Source organism: Amblyomma maculatum, chromosome 10 (assembly GCF_055883805.1).
Source record: "Amblyomma maculatum isolate TAMU_Amacu chromosome 10, ASM5588380v1, whole genome shotgun sequence".
In the NCBI taxonomy this organism is placed as follows: Eukaryota; Metazoa; Arthropoda; class Arachnida; order Ixodida; family Ixodidae; genus Amblyomma; species Amblyomma maculatum.
In genome coordinates this window covers 169,858,169-169,875,545 of record NC_139353.1, presented here as the reverse complement: position 1 = coordinate 169,875,545, position 17,377 = coordinate 169,858,169, and the positions used below count along the sequence as shown (strand labels likewise).

General features: G+C 46.4%; 1 protein-coding gene across 1 annotated transcript; it reads right to left on the bottom strand.

Annotated features, from left to right (window-relative positions):
• Positions 1-13,021: 13,021 nt before the first annotated feature.
• LOC146177907 (uncharacterized) lies at positions 13,022-15,362 on the bottom strand. The gene is made up of 2 exons (XM_084580643.1): positions 15,305-15,362; positions 13,022-13,539 (listed from the first exon to the last, which is right to left on the bottom strand). Exons 1-2 carry the CDS (start codon positions 15,358-15,360, stop codon positions 13,251-13,253), a joined length of 345 nt encoding a protein of 114 aa, XP_084436769.1. The 5' UTR covers positions 15,361-15,362; the 3' UTR covers positions 13,022-13,250.
• Between the last annotated feature and the right edge of the window lie 2,015 nt (positions 15,363-17,377).

Genomic DNA, 17,377 nt, shown 5'->3' with positions numbered 1-17,377 from the left:
AGGACCCATTCGGTTTTATTCATCTCCATTGCAAGCCTGGCGAGAAAAAAGCACTCCGTGCAGCGCTCCCTCACTCACGTCCTCGGAACTTTCCTCCTCGCAATCCCACTTTTGCAATACCGCGCTTGCCGCTGCAAAATAATCGCCGCGCTCGCTATAACCTTTGGCGGCTGCGGATTTCGACAACGCGTGCTGTGAAGGTTTTTTTTTTTTTCCTCGGGCTATTCTTGGCATTGTTTTCCTCGTTTCAGCTGCTCTCAAATACCGCGATTGCCGTTACACAATAACCGTTCCCTCGGCACGCCTGTTTTCTGGCTGACGTTACATAACCTCGACAGCCAAATTTTTATTTTACGGCCAATTTTTTTTTATTTTGCTTCGTTTCCGGCTGGCGTTACATTACCTCGAAGGCGCTTATGGTAGCCTTACCTGTCTTCCGGCTGGCGCTGGCAACTTTTTTTTTTATTTTGTTTCGGTTCCGTCTTGGGTTACATAACCTTGACGGCCAAATTATTTTACGGCCAATTTTTTTACTTTGCTTTGGTTCCAGCTGGCATTACATAACCTCGACGACGCTTATGGCAGCGTTAGCGGCTGCAACGCTTATGAAACACCTCAAAAAGTCAAAACGTCCGTTTTTTGCAGTTAGTCTGGATCTCCGTAAGGCTTTCGACTCCGTTTCACACGATGCCATCTTCTCAGCTCTTGCATCCAAGCAAGTCTCCTTCAAAATTCAACTGCTTCTACTTGAAATGTACACAAACTGCACGACTAAGTTCTGGTGTTCAGGTCGCACGGACAATATTAAAGTCACTTTAAAGAGAGGCATTAAACAAGGGGACCCTCTTTCCCCTTTTCTATTTAACCTTGTTATAGACAATCTACTTCAACAATTAAATGCCATTCCTGCCGGTGTACACCTAGATGACACTTCTCTTTCAGCCATAGCCTTCGCCGATGACCTACTTTTGTTTTCTGACAGCCTTGAAGGCCTCAAGGCACTTATCAGCCATACCTCCAAATACCTCTCCAATGTCAACCTAGAAATTAACCCAGCCAAAACACAATACTTTGGTTGGCGAATGGACCACCAAAAGAAATGGTTCAACTATAATCTGCCGGTTATCTCTATCAATGACTACACAATCCACAGCAAAGAACCAAACCAACCGATTAAGTATTTGGGCTTATCTCTGTTTGTAAATAAATGTCCGTTAGTTGATTCTGAGAAGGCCCACGCTTTGCTTGATCTTATCTCCAAAGCCTCTCTGAAACCTTTCCAGAAGCTGAACTGCTGGAGGCAACTGGTTTTGCCTGCATTTCTTTACGGCTCTTCAAACACATTACTAGTTAAACAGGAAGCTTGTCGCCTCGACAAGCTTATTCGCATTAAGGTCAAACGCACTCTGCACCTTCCTCTCGGCTTTCCCAACTCCCACATTTGGTTACCTACCAAATGTGGGGGTTTAGGTTTCATCTCCCTTGAAAAAACAGCACAATCTGTCCAACTTAAATCCCTAAATGGAATGCTCCGTCTCAATGAACCCTTTATTTTCAAACTTTTCGATCACGAGCTGGAGTCCCACTATCGCCGTCTTAACGAATTATTTGATGTTCCAGATGGCACCACAAGTGCTAAATCTGTTGAAGTTGCTCTGAAGCGGGGTTGCGATAAGTGGTGGAATAGTTATATTGCTCGCTACGAAAATAAGGATCTGTTTTCCCACCAGCACCAAGCCCAGGCAAACACCTGGCTTGGGTACAACTCTAAACTCTTGCGTGATGGTGACAAAATAAGAGCCCTCCGTCTCCGAACTAATCTGTATCCTACCCGGTCTCTAACTAATAAACAGAGTTCTGACCCGACCGCTCAACTCTGCCGTCGGTGCGGTCTTCGCAATGAAACAGCTTTTCACATCCTCCAAGAGTGTGAATCAATTGACCTGCCCCGAAAAGAACGCCATAATTACATTGCCAAACAAGTTGCTCGATTAACCAAGGAGAAGTTACCAAATTCTACAGTCCGGGAAGAACCAGTTTTTACCACCAGCTCAGGCACCCGCCTTAAACCAGACCTAGTTGTTGAGACACCTCACGAGACCATCATCGTCGATGTTGCTGTGGCTTGGGATGCCAATGAAGGGGTGATTAGCAGCAAATGCCAGGACAAAATTAGGAAATATTCTACTCTCCGCTCTAAATTTTCAACATCCAAGAAGTTCCAGGTATTTGGGATGGCATTCGGCGCGAGAGGCATGCTTTGCCCTGCAACAAATGAAGCAGGCAAAGCCCTGGGACTAACCAAATCAGACATGACCTGGCTTTCCTCCCGTGTCCTGCTGGGTAGCCTCATTTGCCTGCAAAGGTTTACCAAGAAAATAATCTGCAGCGCACGCGACTGTAGAGGCATGGGAGGGGCTCTCTGAACCTTGTCGCTTTTCTTTCTTTTTTTCCCCTTTGTTCCGGCTCTCGTTGCGTTCTTTTTTTTTCTCTTTATTACTTAATATATCAGTTGGCCGCTACTTTTACATCTTTGTGGTTGTAGTACTTATTTTTATATTTTTTTTTTGTCGCTTCATTAGATAGCTTAACGCATCTCATGGAACCGAAGCAGCTCACTGGCCAAACGTGGTGGGGCTACGGCCCCGCTGCTTCGGTCTCGGTGAAGCGGAGCCCGGTAGCGGCCACTAATCACTTCTATTAGCCTCGCGCTGGCAGGGGAAATTAATGGTTTTAGCCTTACCGGCGTGCTCTGATATATACGTCCGAACTTCACAGCTGCGAATATTGACTACGCGTTCTCTCAAATTTTTTTTTTTTTGCTTCGGTGTTCTCTTGACAACGTTTTCCTCCTTTGAGACGCGGCTGCGAATTTCAGCACGCCTGTCTTCCGGCTGGCGTTACATAACCTCGACGGCGCTTATGGTAGCCTAACCTAGTCTTCCGGCTAGCGTTACATAACCTCGACGGCGCTTATGGAAGCCTAACCTAGTCTTCCGGCTAGCGTTAAGTAACCTCGACGGCGCTTATGGAAGCCTAACCTAGTCTTCCGGCTGGCGTTACATAACCTCAACGGCGCTTATGGAAGCCTAACCTAGTCTTCCGGCTGGCGTTACATAACCTTGACTGCGCTTATGGAAGCCTAGCCTAGTCTTCCGGCTGGCGTTACATAACCTCGACGGCGCTTATGGAAGCCTAACCTAGTCTTCCGGCTGGCGTTACATAACCTCGACGGCGCTTATGGTAGCCTAACCTCGTCTTCCGGCTAGCGTTACATAACCTCGACGGCGCTTATGGTAGCCTAACCTAGTCTACCGGCTAGCGTTACATAACCTCGACGGCGCTTATGGTAGCATAACCTAGCCTTCCGGCTAGCGTTACATAACCTCGACGGCGCTTATGGAAGCCTAGCCTAGTCTTCCGGCTGGCGTTACATAACCTCGACGGCGCTTATGGAAGCCTAACCTAGTCTTCCGGCTGGCGTTACATAACCTCGACGGCGCTTATGGAAGCCTAACCTAGTCTTCCGGCTGGCGTTACATAACCTCCACGGCGCTTATGGAAGCCTAGCCTAGTCTTCCGGCTGGCGTTACATAACCTCGACGGCGCTTATGGAAGCCTAACCTAGTCTTCCGGCTGGCGTTACATAACATCGACGGTGCTTATGGCAGCGACGCTAATGGTAGCCTTAGCGGCGTGCTCTGATATATACTTCCGAACTTCGCAGCTGAGAATTTTCACTATGCGTTCTCTCATTTTTTTTGCTTCGGTGTACTCTTGACAACGTTTTCCTCCTTTGAGACGCGGCTGCGAATTTCCGCACGGTTGTATTCCGGCTGGCGTTGCATAACCTTGACGGCGCTTATGGTAGCCTTATCTGTCTTCCGGCTGGCGTTACATAACCTTGACGGCGCTTATGGTAGCCTTATCTGTCTTCCGGCTGGCGGTACATAACCTAATTGGGCGCTTCTGGTAGCCTTACCTAGTTTTACGGCAGGTGTTACATAACCTCGACGGCGCTTATTTCACCCTGAGCGGCTGCGACGCTTATGGTAGCCTCAGCGGCGTCCTCTGATATGTACTTCCGACATTCGCAACTGCGAATTTCGACAACTCGTTTTTTTCAATTCTTTGTTTGCTTTGCTGTGCTACTGATAATATTAATAATAGCTTCACAGGAAGGGAAAGGTGTAGTGTATGTCACACTTGCTCTGTGGACACCTGAACCGCGAAGTAAGGGAAGGGAGAAAGGTGGGGGTGAAAGTGGAAAGACAGAAAGGGAAGCCATAGTGGAAGGCTTCGGAGTAATTTCGACCACATGGGGATCTTTAACGTGCGCTGACATCGCACAACACGGACGCCACTTCTTTCGCCTCCATCATCCTCCTCTGAGAGGCGGCTGCTAATTTCGGCACGCCTCTCTTCCGGCTGGCGTTATATAACCTCGATGGCACTTATGGTAGACACCTGTCTTCCGGCTGGCGTTGCATAACATCGACGGCGCTTATGGCAGCCTTAGCGGCTTCGACGCACATAGTAGCCTTAGCGGCGAGCTCTGATGTATACTTCCGAACCTCGCAGCTGCGAATTTATCTGTTACATAACCTCGATGGCGCTTATGGCAGCCTTAGCGGCTGCGACGCATATAGTAGCCATAGCGGCGGGCTCTATACTTCCGAACTTCGCAGCTGCAAATTTACCTGTCTTCCGGCTGGCGTCGCATAACCTCGACGGCGCTTATGGCAGCCTTAGCGGCTGCCACGCTAATGGGAGCCTTAGCCGCGTGCTCTCATATTTTGTCACACTAGTGACGACAATGAAGGATTGTGATGGTGTCAGAAGAAGAGGAAGAAGCGTTTGTTTCTGGAGGCTAGTAAGCTTCACTTTCTCCTGATGCAACAGCACTAAACACCCCCTTTCTTATTTTACCGTAACAACTTGGTGGAAGGTGCTCCGTTAGATCTCTACCTACGGCGCAGCAAGACCAACTGGAGTTTCGACGTAGCCGCCGCCTTGCTGGACTGTCACCGCTCCCGACCATCATGGACCACACCGATTCTTGCCGTGCAAGCCGCGACGCTGCAAGCCAGGCTGGCGACAGGACTGACCCCTCCAGCCCTTCTCCGTCCCAGCCTTACCGGGAACCACGACCGTTTGCAGGAAAAGGTGAGGACGTTTAGAAGTGGCTATTTCATTATCAACGAGTAAATCGGTACAACCGGTGGGACCCTGTCACCATGCTAACAAATGTCGTTTTCTTTTTAACTCACACTGCTGCGATGACCTGGTTTGAGAATAACGAGGACTTGGGAAAGGCTTGCCGCCGAAATAAAACAGCGTTTTGGCGACCTGGTTCCGAGCAAAAAGCGGGCTGAGGAGACCCTTGCTAAAAGAGGTCAATTGCCTGATGAAGCGTGTACCACGTATACAGAAGAAATCCTCAGATAATGCAGATGTGTCTGTTCCAACATGCCCGAAGAAGACAGAGTCGGCCTCATTTTGAAGGGTATCGCGTCTGACGTGTACAACTTTTTGATCGCCAAAGACACCCTTGACACTTTCTCCGATGTCATTAGACACATCCGTGCTTTTTAAGCTCTGAAAACAAGTCGTATTGCGCCGAAATTTGGGCGGCTAGCAAAGGCGCCTACCGTGGTCAGCCTTGATATGACCATGCCCAAGTAGACCTTGCGTCGACTATCCGGCAAAACGTGCGGGGAGAACTTCTACAGCTCAACCCACTTCCCTGCACGAATCTGCTTGAGTTATCTCTCCGGAGGGTACCTAGAAGGCCGGCTTCACCACGACAAGCGATTGCAGTGCAGCCTTTCTTCCAAGCTCTTGAAGTTGCAGCTTCTATTGACTGCCCGCCTATGCATTTTGACAACCCGAATGCGTCAATGCTTGACGCCCAAAGGTATAACGTCGCCTCAAGTGCACGTAGATCTTCAGTTCGATCTTCTAGGATTCCTGAGCAGTATGAGCATTCAGCCAGACCTACGATGTGCCCTGCTGTAGCTGGTTTTTATCCACAAGAGCATTTTCTACCTTCCCCTCCGATATGCTACCGCTGCGGCGTCGAAGGTCACATCGCCAGGTACTGCCGCTGTGGGTTCCCGCCCCGCTATAACCGCCCGGCGCCTCGAACAGCACCCAGCAATCGGCAATACAACCCCGTGTTTCAGCAATCAAATATTCCGCGTGGGTATTACCGCTACATCCATAACGAGATTCTCCGCGACTATTCCCCTGCATCTGACAGAAGTGTCACTCCTCCACCCGTCTTCCGTGCGCGTCGTTCTCCATCACCGCGGCGGCGTTCCATGTTAGAACACTCCTCCTACGCTCAAGAAAGATTTTACTGGCCAAGAATGCGCTCGACGATTGAACAATACGTTGCCAGTTGCAAGCAATGTCAACGCCACAAACGTCGAACTGCAACTACATCTGGCTCGCTGCACCCTGTGAAGACTCCGACAGCTCCGTTTGCTCAAGTAGGCATTGACCTCATAAGTCCATTTCTGAAGTCTTTGGGTGGAAAGCGCTGGATTGTAATCTGCGAGGAAGCGCTTTCCACCCAAAGACTTCAGAAATTGTAATCTGCGTGGACTATCTCACGCGTTACTGTGAAACCACCGCTCTTCCATATGCGACGGCGCATCAGGTGTCGCTTCCTGCTACACTCAGTCATCCTACGACACAGGCCGCCACGATATTGTCATCACTGATCGGGGTCGACAATTCACTGCTATTGTTGTTGAAGAGCTCATGAGTTTGTGCCGTAACGTCCCGACATTCGATGCCATACCATCCCCAGACAACTGGCTTGACTGAGCGCGTCAACAGAACGCTGATAATCATGCTAGCCATGCATGTGGATTCAGGGTATAAGAACTGGGACACCATACTACCCTTCATCACATGTGCGTTTAATACCGCCACTCATGAGACGGCTGGGTACAGTCCATTATTCCTGCTGTATGCCAGACCGCCAGCTCCTCCATGCATACTACTCATCACTATCATCACCAGCATCATCATCATCAGCCTGACTATAGCCAGGCTTCGGGATCATCCAAATGTGACTTAACTTGGCTCTCTTCCCGAGATCAAATTTTAGGGAGCCTTGTATGCTTGCAAAGATTCACCGGGAAAATAATCTGCAGCGCGCGCGACTGCAGAGGCATGGGAGGGGGGGCACTGTAAACCGTCTCTCTCTCTCTTTTTGTTCCGGCTTACTTTGGGTTATTTTTCTTCTTTTATTCCTTAGTGTGTTAGCCGGGCGCTATTTTTCCATCTTTGTGGTTGTAGAATCCCAGCTCAGGATTTCCCTCCATTGGTAGCTTTGATGCACCTCATGGAGCCGAAGCAGCTTCTTGCCAAACGCGGTGGGGCTACGGCCCCGCTGCTTCGGACTCTTTGAAGCACAGCCCTAGAAGCGGCCACACCTACTCCTGTTACTTTCGCGCTGGCAGCGGAAATCAGTTGTTAGCCTTAGCGGCGTGCTCTGATATATACTTCCGAGCTTTGCAGCTGCGAATTTACTTGTCTTCCGGTTGGCATTACATAACCTCGATGGCGCTTATAGCAGCCTTAGCGGCTGCGACGCATATAGTAGCCTTAGCGTCGTGCTCTGATATATACTTCCGAACTTCACAGCTGCAAATTTACCTGTCTTCCGCCTGGCGTTACATAACCTCGATGGCGGTTATGGCAGCCTTAAGGCCCGACTGCATACACACGTCTGCGTCCTACGCGCCGGGCGTTGTGCGCGCCTGCGCGGTGAACATCGCCCCCCGGCGCGCAAAAAAAGCGGTACACAACTCCAAACGCATGGCGCGGTGTACGCGCCCGGCTAGCCCGGCCGCGCGCTGCAAGTAATGTTGCTAGACCAACTACCAAACAATCTGCATGCGGCCAAATGACCCATCACTTGAATTGTCATCTAATAGTTTTGCTGCCGTAGTTCATCAAGATAATAATACAGTGAAGATCCTTACATTGAACCCCGTTGCACAGGACCCCTTCGCGACGAAAAATGAATCTACTGTGCAGGATGCCAGGACGCGGTTCTTTATCCAATGCTCGCAACTAGCTTGTATTGCTTGTATCCGTGTGCTCCCAGCCCAGTCCGTTTAGCTCAGCTTGCAGCTCGCGTGTTCAAGTGCGATTCTAGTGCCGGTTTGTTAATCATGCCAGCGGTGAGCAGACAACGGCGACTTCTGCTGCTTTTGTTGAGAGCGCTCTTGCTTCTATTGCTCAAGAAGAGGCAAGCGCGGCGACAGCGGAAAAGCCCCCGCTGGTGGGTACGGCCTGTTTTCGCTGTGCGCAAGCAAGAAGGGCTGTATCATACTGCTGTAAGTACATAATTTTGCTTACTATAAGTGTAAAATGAAACATTAGCGTGTCCAGTCATATGCAGCAAACTATTTTGCAAATAAGGTGAGATATGCTGGAAGTATGCTGAGGGGGAAATACATTGGTAAGCGGTAATAGACCGCGGTTTTGTAATAAAACAAAAGATGCAAAAGCTATTTTGTTCCAGTACCCCCCCCCCCCCTCTTTATGACTGACCCATAGATTCGCCAAGCAGTAATAGACCGCTTTTATGTAATAAAACAAAAGGTGCAAAAGCTATTTTGTTTCAATTACCCCCCCCCCCCTTTGTGACTGACCCATAGATTCGCCCCTGGTCAGATGTTGCACAGTTTGAAGTTTTTGTTAAGCTAAGGTGCTAGTCATTTAATATATCCATTGTGTTAGGGTAAACCATTCGAATAGTGAGTGCCCCCATACACCCAAAAAAGGGAACAAAAATACATTTTATACAACACTGTGGCACGTTAGTGCCAAAAATTATCAGCGACTCTTATGACTGCACGACGGAGAACGGTCATAAACAAAAAAATTGTACCCCCATCATCAGAACACTCAATGAGTGGCAAGTTACGGGAGAATTTCAGCTCACGCGTTCTCATCGCTGCCATGTTTTAGTAAACAATAGATCTGTAATATTGAAGAATATCCTGCTAGGCTGTATTACTGTCTTTTCATCATTAACATAATACATTTTGTGTATTTTTTGTCAACAGATGCGTCGCATGAGAGAAGGGGACCACCAATTTTTTTTCAAATTTTATCGAATGACGCCACAGCTCTTCGATGAATTGTTGAGTTATGTGGCCCCTGAGCTCACCAGGCAACACGTCGCAAGAGAGCCCCTGGAGCCAGGCGAGCGACTAGCAATAGCACTGAGGTATGTTCGATTCTTGATTTGTATGCAGTGTTTGAAATTGTACTGTGCTTCGAATAATACTTTGTGTGGACAAGAATTTGACAACTGTTGGAACATTGTTGAGATTTCTTAAATGTAGGAATAACCTGAACTTCATTCTTACATATGCTAAATCTTCAAGTAGCAAGTCCTGGCACTGTTTTTAGAAAATGAAATTATTGAATACTAGGATGTGGTACCAGTAGAGAGGCTGAGCAAATACTTCAACATAAATTCAATCTCATCTTTTTCTTCCAGTTACCTGGCTTCAGGTCAAGACATTTGCAATGTTGCTCTGGCATACCGTGTTGGGATAGAAACCGCATGACGGTGCATTCATCAGGCTTGTCGGGCCATATGGGCACAACTCAAGGATCGCTTCATGCAGGTTGGTGGACCCTTTGAAGTGAAGTCTGTCACCCATTGAATTGCTTTCATATCACTAGACCCTATTTTAATTTTGGAAAAATTGAAACCGCAAAGGACTGGCTGATGTTACTAAGTAGACAGGATAAGTGGTCTTTTGTAAGCAAATTTTCGTCCTTATATCAGACTTCTCGGCCTAGAAGTTCAATTACTATTTCTGCAGGCTATAAAAAGTATGATGTAATCATTGTTTTGAGTTAGAGAACATGGCATGTCAAATTTTGGCCCTTTGCTGTGATACTGCTTTTCTGCAGTTATTGAAACTTCAACAGACTTAGTTTGGCAGTCACATTGTGTGTTAACTTGCAGCAAACAAAATTTTAAATGCAACCTGCTTGTATATAACACCTCATTGCCCTGTATAGCTGCCAGTTCATTTGGGATTAGTTACTTAAAAGAACATATTGTTACATATATATTATCCTATAGCTCTTTCTGATTTTTATACCAATGATGTGTAATGGTTGAATTGTTTGTTTATTGGTTTGCTGCCTGCTTTTATTTGTATGTTTTGAAACACCATATTTTATATATTTTAAGGTTGCTTGTGCTGCTGTTGTTATGCAGTAAATAAATAAGTTAAATATTGTATGTACCTAGAGCCTTCCAGATTACTAAGGTACAAGTACTGAAAAATGTGGTTTACAGTTATGCATACAGCTGGCCTGCCAGCTAAAAAAATGTGCACACTTGATGCATGGAAAAGTTCTGAATAATAGAAGATTGGCTTGAGCAGAAAATTAAAAAATTTACATCCATAACAGTCATTAAGGAGCATACGTGAAAAAAATGAGCCAAATAGGTATTTAAATTTCATTGCAGCAAAAGCGGCACTTTATGTTTGCCTTCATAAGAGTTCAACCTTTTCACTCACAATGCTACTGCTGATTGCTTCCAGATGCCCTCAGAACAAGATTGGAAAAGAATTGGAGAAGAGTTTGCCTCACGCTGGCAATTTCCCAACTGCTTGGGGGCAGTAGATGGAAAGCATGTGGCCATTGTTTGCCCCCCCCAGAGCAGATACTTCAATTATAAGGTAAAGCTAGGTGTATTATAGACATCCACTATGTACATAGCATTATTGCCGTGACAAAGTCAGCCTTACATGTTAGTTCATTTTCATCAACATTATCTGACACTAAATGAATGGTTTCACATGGGAGCATTGAATGTGAGCAGTCGTACTTGAGTGGCACAAAGAATTGCATATCTGACATTTAAGTTAGGTTGTGGCACTTAGAGCCTGAGAAAAGCACAACTTGGTGTGCACCACACAAAATCTGCAAAGTCTGTCATGCAAGAAACTTCGATCTGAGAAAATTTCATATTTGTTTATGACCACAATGAAGCTAGGGTCATTCAAATTTACAGCACAGCTAAATGGACTGTAGAATACCCAGGTTAACCTCCTCCCCGTATGTTATGAGTGGCACTGCACTGAGCCTAAAAAGGGCATAGGAAGGGATTGGTGCGCAATTTGAAAATGCCAGACCAAAATGGGTAAACAAGAAGTGAAATAATGTGACGTAGAGGATGTGATGACACGCAACTGGAAATAGAGCCAAAAATGGCATAGGAAGGAATTGACGTGCAATTTGAAAGTACCAGAACTAAAATGAGTAGACAAGAAGTGAATTAAGAAACCAGGAGCAACCAACCGCAGCACCCGTGCTTTCACATTACTCCAATGCAGATTCTGCAGTGCTCTTTAATTTTTTTTTATTTATTGTTGCCCTTAGGGTAGGAACATTACAGAGGGGAGGGGGTGCAGTACAAGAATACAAAATATGCACAACAAAAAAAGCATACAAGTAATATATACATAGTTACGGAATGCATAATACTGCATAAGTATTAATTCAGACAACAAAAAGTATTACAGTGTATCATTAAACAATGTGTAAGCACTATTTTCGCAGAAAGATTATAAATACGTGGTACTCTGAGGTGAACACAGAAATTAAAGCAAAACTTATACAGTACTAATGAAAATTTGCATGGTCTACATTGCTCACGGCAGACTGGAATAAAGAAAAATTAGTGATGGTTGTGATAGGAGTGGGAAGGCGATTGCAGTCTTTCACACATTAAGCGGCACATTAAGCTTAAGCATTTGTGACGAATGTATTGAGGTGGTACATGTGCTTATTGTGCTGTACTTTCCCATTTCAGGGCACCTACTCAATAGTGCTCATGGCGATTGTGGATAGTAACTGCAAATATGTGCTAATTGATGTGGGTGCAGAGGGAAGAAATAGTGATGGCGGTACGTTTAAGAAGAGTGATTTTGGAATAGCACTGACAAATGGGACGCTTGATATTCCTGAAGTTGGGCGACTGCCTGGAACCAGCCTGACAGCTCCATACGTCTTTGTTGGCGATGAAGCTTTTCAGTTGAGAAAAGATTTCATGCGGCCATATCCTGCCAGGCACCTTGAGGATGAAAGAAGAGTCTAACTACCGACTAAGTAGAGCAAGGTATGACCTCGTGCTATTTTATTAGGCTTGATAAAATACTGAAAACAAGAAGCTTGCAAAAGAGGTAAAGAAACCTTTAACCTTCTTTGTTTCCAAGGATGTGTATTTCATTTTACAGACGATGTGCCGAAAATGCATTCGGGATCACCGCGGCCAGATGGCGTATTCTGTTAAAAACCATTGCCCTGCTGCCAGAGAATGTAGACTATGTCGTGAAGGCTACCTGTATGCTGCACAACTTCCTCACTGTTCGCAATCCAAGATCAGAAAACTTTGCGGATAGGGAAGACAGCTTTGGAACCGTTGTGTCAGGTCACTGGCGGCAAGGCATCCAAGCGGTGCTGGCCAATGATGCACAGCCTCACTTCTTTCCATTGGAAGCGACACAGGCACGAAATTACCATGCCAGTGCTTCTGCTGCCCGGAATCTTTTCGCTGCATACTTTTGCAGCAAGGCTGGAGGGGTTCCCTGGCAGTGGGAGCAGCCAGGTATCTCCAAGGAGAAAGCCTTGCAGCGAGTGAACCAGCAGCAGTGCCATTCATGCCAATGAAGGTAAGCTATATTTACAACAAGAGTACATATTGGGTACCTCCAAACGCTCGAGTTGCTTTGAGCTGTGGTGGTGCCCCAGAAAAGATGACAATACAGAATGTGCAATTGAACTAAACCATTACATATCATAAGCTTCACAAGTTTGGCCGAACAAACACACATCACTTCTATTGAGCTGGGAACAAGTCGAACACTTCAAGCAGTTTTATCCGTAGGCCATTTTGGTACTCTCGGGGAACCCTTTTTATCATCTTTGCAGTGGTCATCCCGAATAAATCACATTCGTCGTATTCATCGGGAGATCGCAGCTCATTAGTGACGTTTGCAACTTGAGCGAGAATCGAATTTTCATCTAATGCTGCTCTCTTTTTACGTTTTCCATATGCAGATGTCGATGGTGCCCGTGATGCTGGTGCTCCCTGTGATGCCACTGCTTCCTGTGATGCTTCGTCCCATTGTGACACTTCGGGCACTTGTGACGCTTCGGGCACTTGTGACGCTTCAGACACTTGTGAAGCTTCACACTTGTGAAGCTTCAGGAACTTGTGACGCCACACGTTCCAGCAGCTCCACACATTCACGGGATGTGGAGTCCTGGAACTGCCGTGATGCTGACGATGAGTCAGTTGTTGACGTGTGATGGCTGGTGGGTGATGTGCCTTCCAACAGTGATGGCACATCTTCAAACTGTTCCCTTTCATCTGTTACTAGCAGTATGCTTTGTTGACTGCACTCCTCTAGACTGCTTAGCTCTACCTGGACAGCAGGGCAGTGTTTGCGTGCCCTTTTTGTGAAGTTTCCAGAGGTCCTGCAAACAAGAAAATGTATGCACACCATGAGCTGGGTCTTCAAAATGTTTGCTGCACTGTGTTGATGTATTTCCATCTGATACAAACTATCGTTTTAAAATTGTCAATTTGAAACCTGTCCTGAAGTGTTTACTTTTAAATGCATGTGGGTAGAAAACGGGGTATATGGCAGTTCAACATACAGTGTGTATTCTCTAAGGTAAATAGAGTATACTTGCTATCTCATTACCTAACCCGAAAGAATTTTGTGCATTAGAGTGAAAGCATATTAGAGTGTATTAGTGTAGCAAGAAAACAACTTATAATGTGTTTGTTGGTAACTAGTCATGATTCAAAGTGAGCATCAAGCACTCAGTTGTGCAGAATTAAGGAATTTCTGTGATTTGCATTAGCCAGACATTTCATTCAAGCGCACTAGTGAAAAACAAAGGAAAACTGTCTGCTTTTAGCCTTGTGGTACAGCTAAGTTGCTGTATATGAATGAAATTACTAGAAGAATCAATGTGACTTGTGAACCAAATACTTTGTGTGCATTACAAAAGTTTTGTACTTCAATCATAGGTTAAAATCTATCTGCTGTGTATATGGCTTTGTATTTCATATTCTTTTCTGTGTTGTTCCTTTACGAAGTGAATATATGAATTATGCACCAGATTTGGCTTTTTGTGGACACTGCACATGTGGACTTTTTTTTTAATACTCTGTGCATTACAAAAGTTTTGTACTTCACTCAGAGGTTAAAATGTGGCTGCCGTGTATATGGCTTTGTCTTACATATTGTTTTCTGTGTTGTTCCTGTACGAAGCAAATATATGCATTATGCATCAGATTTGGTTTTATGTGGACACTGCGCATGTGGACTCTTTTTTTTTTTTTTTAGTATGTGTGGTGTGCAATTCAGAATGTATTATATTCGTTATGTCATCACTGCAATGCTGTTTCCATTTTAAACATGTTATGTAGCACAAGCAAACAAAACATTTGCAGTGCCAAAAAATAAGCTGCAAGCACTGAAGCGTAATATGAAAATGTTCTGCACGGATACTCATTTTATTCCTTGTTCAGTATGTCCCTTAACATGCATATATAGGAGACCTGTTGTCAAGTTTTTCAGCTATGTGATGTGCTCATCAAAGTTCATATTGCTGCTGGTGTTAATATGTAATTAAACTTCTTTTCACCTCACTGGATATAAGAAAAAAGAATCATTATTGCTCAGAGCTGTAGGTTGTTGAATGCACGCTACTATCTAGGATTTGAAGCACTGTTTCACTGCATTCCCCTGGGCATTTATTGACAATTCACAAACACTCGTCGGTTTATACTACCTCGCCTAACTTAATTTCTGACAGCTCTTACCTAAATAAATAATTTGTATATAGGCATCACTTTCAAAAATTATAAGTGTGTACATCATTTCGGTCTACAACGGCTATTGAATGACGCACTGCACAAGCAGCCCAAACAATGAAATATTTTTGCTCTGAGGTGGGAAGCATTCACACATAGCCAGGCTTATTTAGAGAGCTAGAGCTTTCGCCAGCGGGCAACGGATGCAAAACACTAAAACTGCAGGAGTCATTTCTTCAGACCACAGTTCGGCACACATTGCTGTAGCTACACAAATAATGGTCAAGCACAGTGCTCGTAGGGAAGCTAGTACAGCGCCGTTGTCACAGGCAAAACAAACGGGCTACCTGCTTTCTCTGCAGTGACATCATTCCCATTACTTCGATAGCAGCGAAAAAAATTTTATCGACTTACGGTCTGCACTCCATCGTGTCCCTTAAAAACATAATCAGGGTGTAATAGGGCCACATGATTGCGCTCCCATCGACATCGTCAGGTCCGGCGCCGCTTTTCTTACTGTCTTGCTCTCCCGTAAATAGTCGGCGGAACTTGTCTCGTAGACTCTTCCAGCGCTTTTGAATCATTTTTATGGCATCTGCGATGAAAACACGAGAACATACACGTCAATTTTTCTTTTATGTGCGCGACATGAATAACGAACGAACAGGTTCAGTATCTTACCTTCACGTGGGAGCCCCGGCAAAAGTTCCGCGGCCACCTCTCTCCATAGAGCCGCTGTTACAACCTTGTTTTTGTGAAGTGCGTGGCCCGCAAGCCATAGCGATCGCCGTCGTTCTATGGCGGCGATGAGCAGCTCGTTATTCACCCCATTCATTTGGCTGCTAAAGCTAGACGACGAGCTTCCGCTGAAGTGCAGATCCGCCATGTTGCTCAAAATATGCTTGGAAGACGCGCCAGTCCAGCTCCGGAAGACACAGAGGCAGGACGCCCGCTGATTGGTCGATGCTTGCACGCCGGAAATAAGGTGCGCGCTGCCGCGCGGAGCGCGCCCGCCGAATATCTGGCACTGTCAGATCGAGCGTTGTGAACGCGCTCGGCTGTGGCCGACGCGTCGCGCATGCGCAGACTTCCTCTGGCCGACGCGCGGGCCTCCAAGCGCGCAGGACGCGCGCTTCGGGGGCTTATGGAGTTGGGCCTTTAGCGGCTCCGACGCATATAGTAGCCATAGCGGCTGGCTCTGAAATATACTTCCGAACTTCGGAGCTGCGAATTTACCTGTCTTCCGGCTGGCGTTACATAACCTCGATGGCGCTTATGGCAGCCTTAGCGGCTGTGATGCATAAAGTAGCCTTAGCGTCGTGCTCCGATATATACTTCCGAACATCACAGCTGCAAATTTACCTGTCTTCCGCCTGGCGTTACATAACCTCGATGGCGCTTATGGCAGCCTTAGCGGCTGTGATGCATAAAGTAGCCTTAGCGTCGTGCTCTGATATATACTTCCGAACATCACAGCTGCAAATTTACCTGTCTTCCGCCTGGCGTTACATAACCTCGATGGCGCTTATGGCGGCCTTAGCGGCTGCGACGCATATAGTAGCCTTAGCGTCGTGCTCTGATATATACTTCCGAACATCACAGCTGCAAATTTACCTGTCTTCCGCCTGGCGTTACATAACCTCGATGGCGCTTATGGCGGCCTTAGCGGCTGCGACGCATATAGTAGCCTTAGCGGCGTGCACTGATATATGCTTCCGAACTTCACAGCTGCAAATTTACCTGTCTTGCGCCTGGCGTTACATAACCTCGATGGCACTTATGGCAGCCTTAGCGGCTGTGATGCATAAAGTAGCCTTAGCGTCGTGCTCTGATATATACTTCCGAACATCACAGCTGCAAATTTACCTGTCTTCCGCCTGGCGTTACATAACCTCGATGGCGGTTATGGCAGCCTTAGGGGCTGCGACGCATATAGCAGCCTTAGCGGCGTGCACTGATATATGCTTCCGAACTTCACAGCTGCAAATTTACCTGTCTTCCGCCTGGCGTTACATAACCTCGATGGCGCTTATGGCAGCCTTAGCGGCTGTGATGCATAAAGTAGCCTTAGCGTCGTGCTCTGATATATAGTTCCCAACATCACAGCTGCAAATTTACCTGTCTTCCGCCTGGCGTTACATAACCTCGATGGCGGTTATGGCAGCCTTAGGGGCTGCGACGCATATAGTAGCCTTAGCGGCGTGCACTGATATATGCTTCCGAACTTCACAGCTGCAAATTTACCTGTCTTCCGCCTGGCGTTACATAACCTCGATGGCGCTTATGGCAGCCTTAGCGGCTGTGATGCATAAAGTAGCCTTAGCGTCGTGCTCTGATATATACTTCCGAACATCACAGCTGCAAATTTACCTGTCTTCCGCCTGGCGTTACATAACCTCGATGGCGCTTATGGCAGCCTTAGGGGCTGCGACGCATATGGTAGCCTTAGCCGCGTGCACTGATATATGCTTCCGAACTTCACAGCTG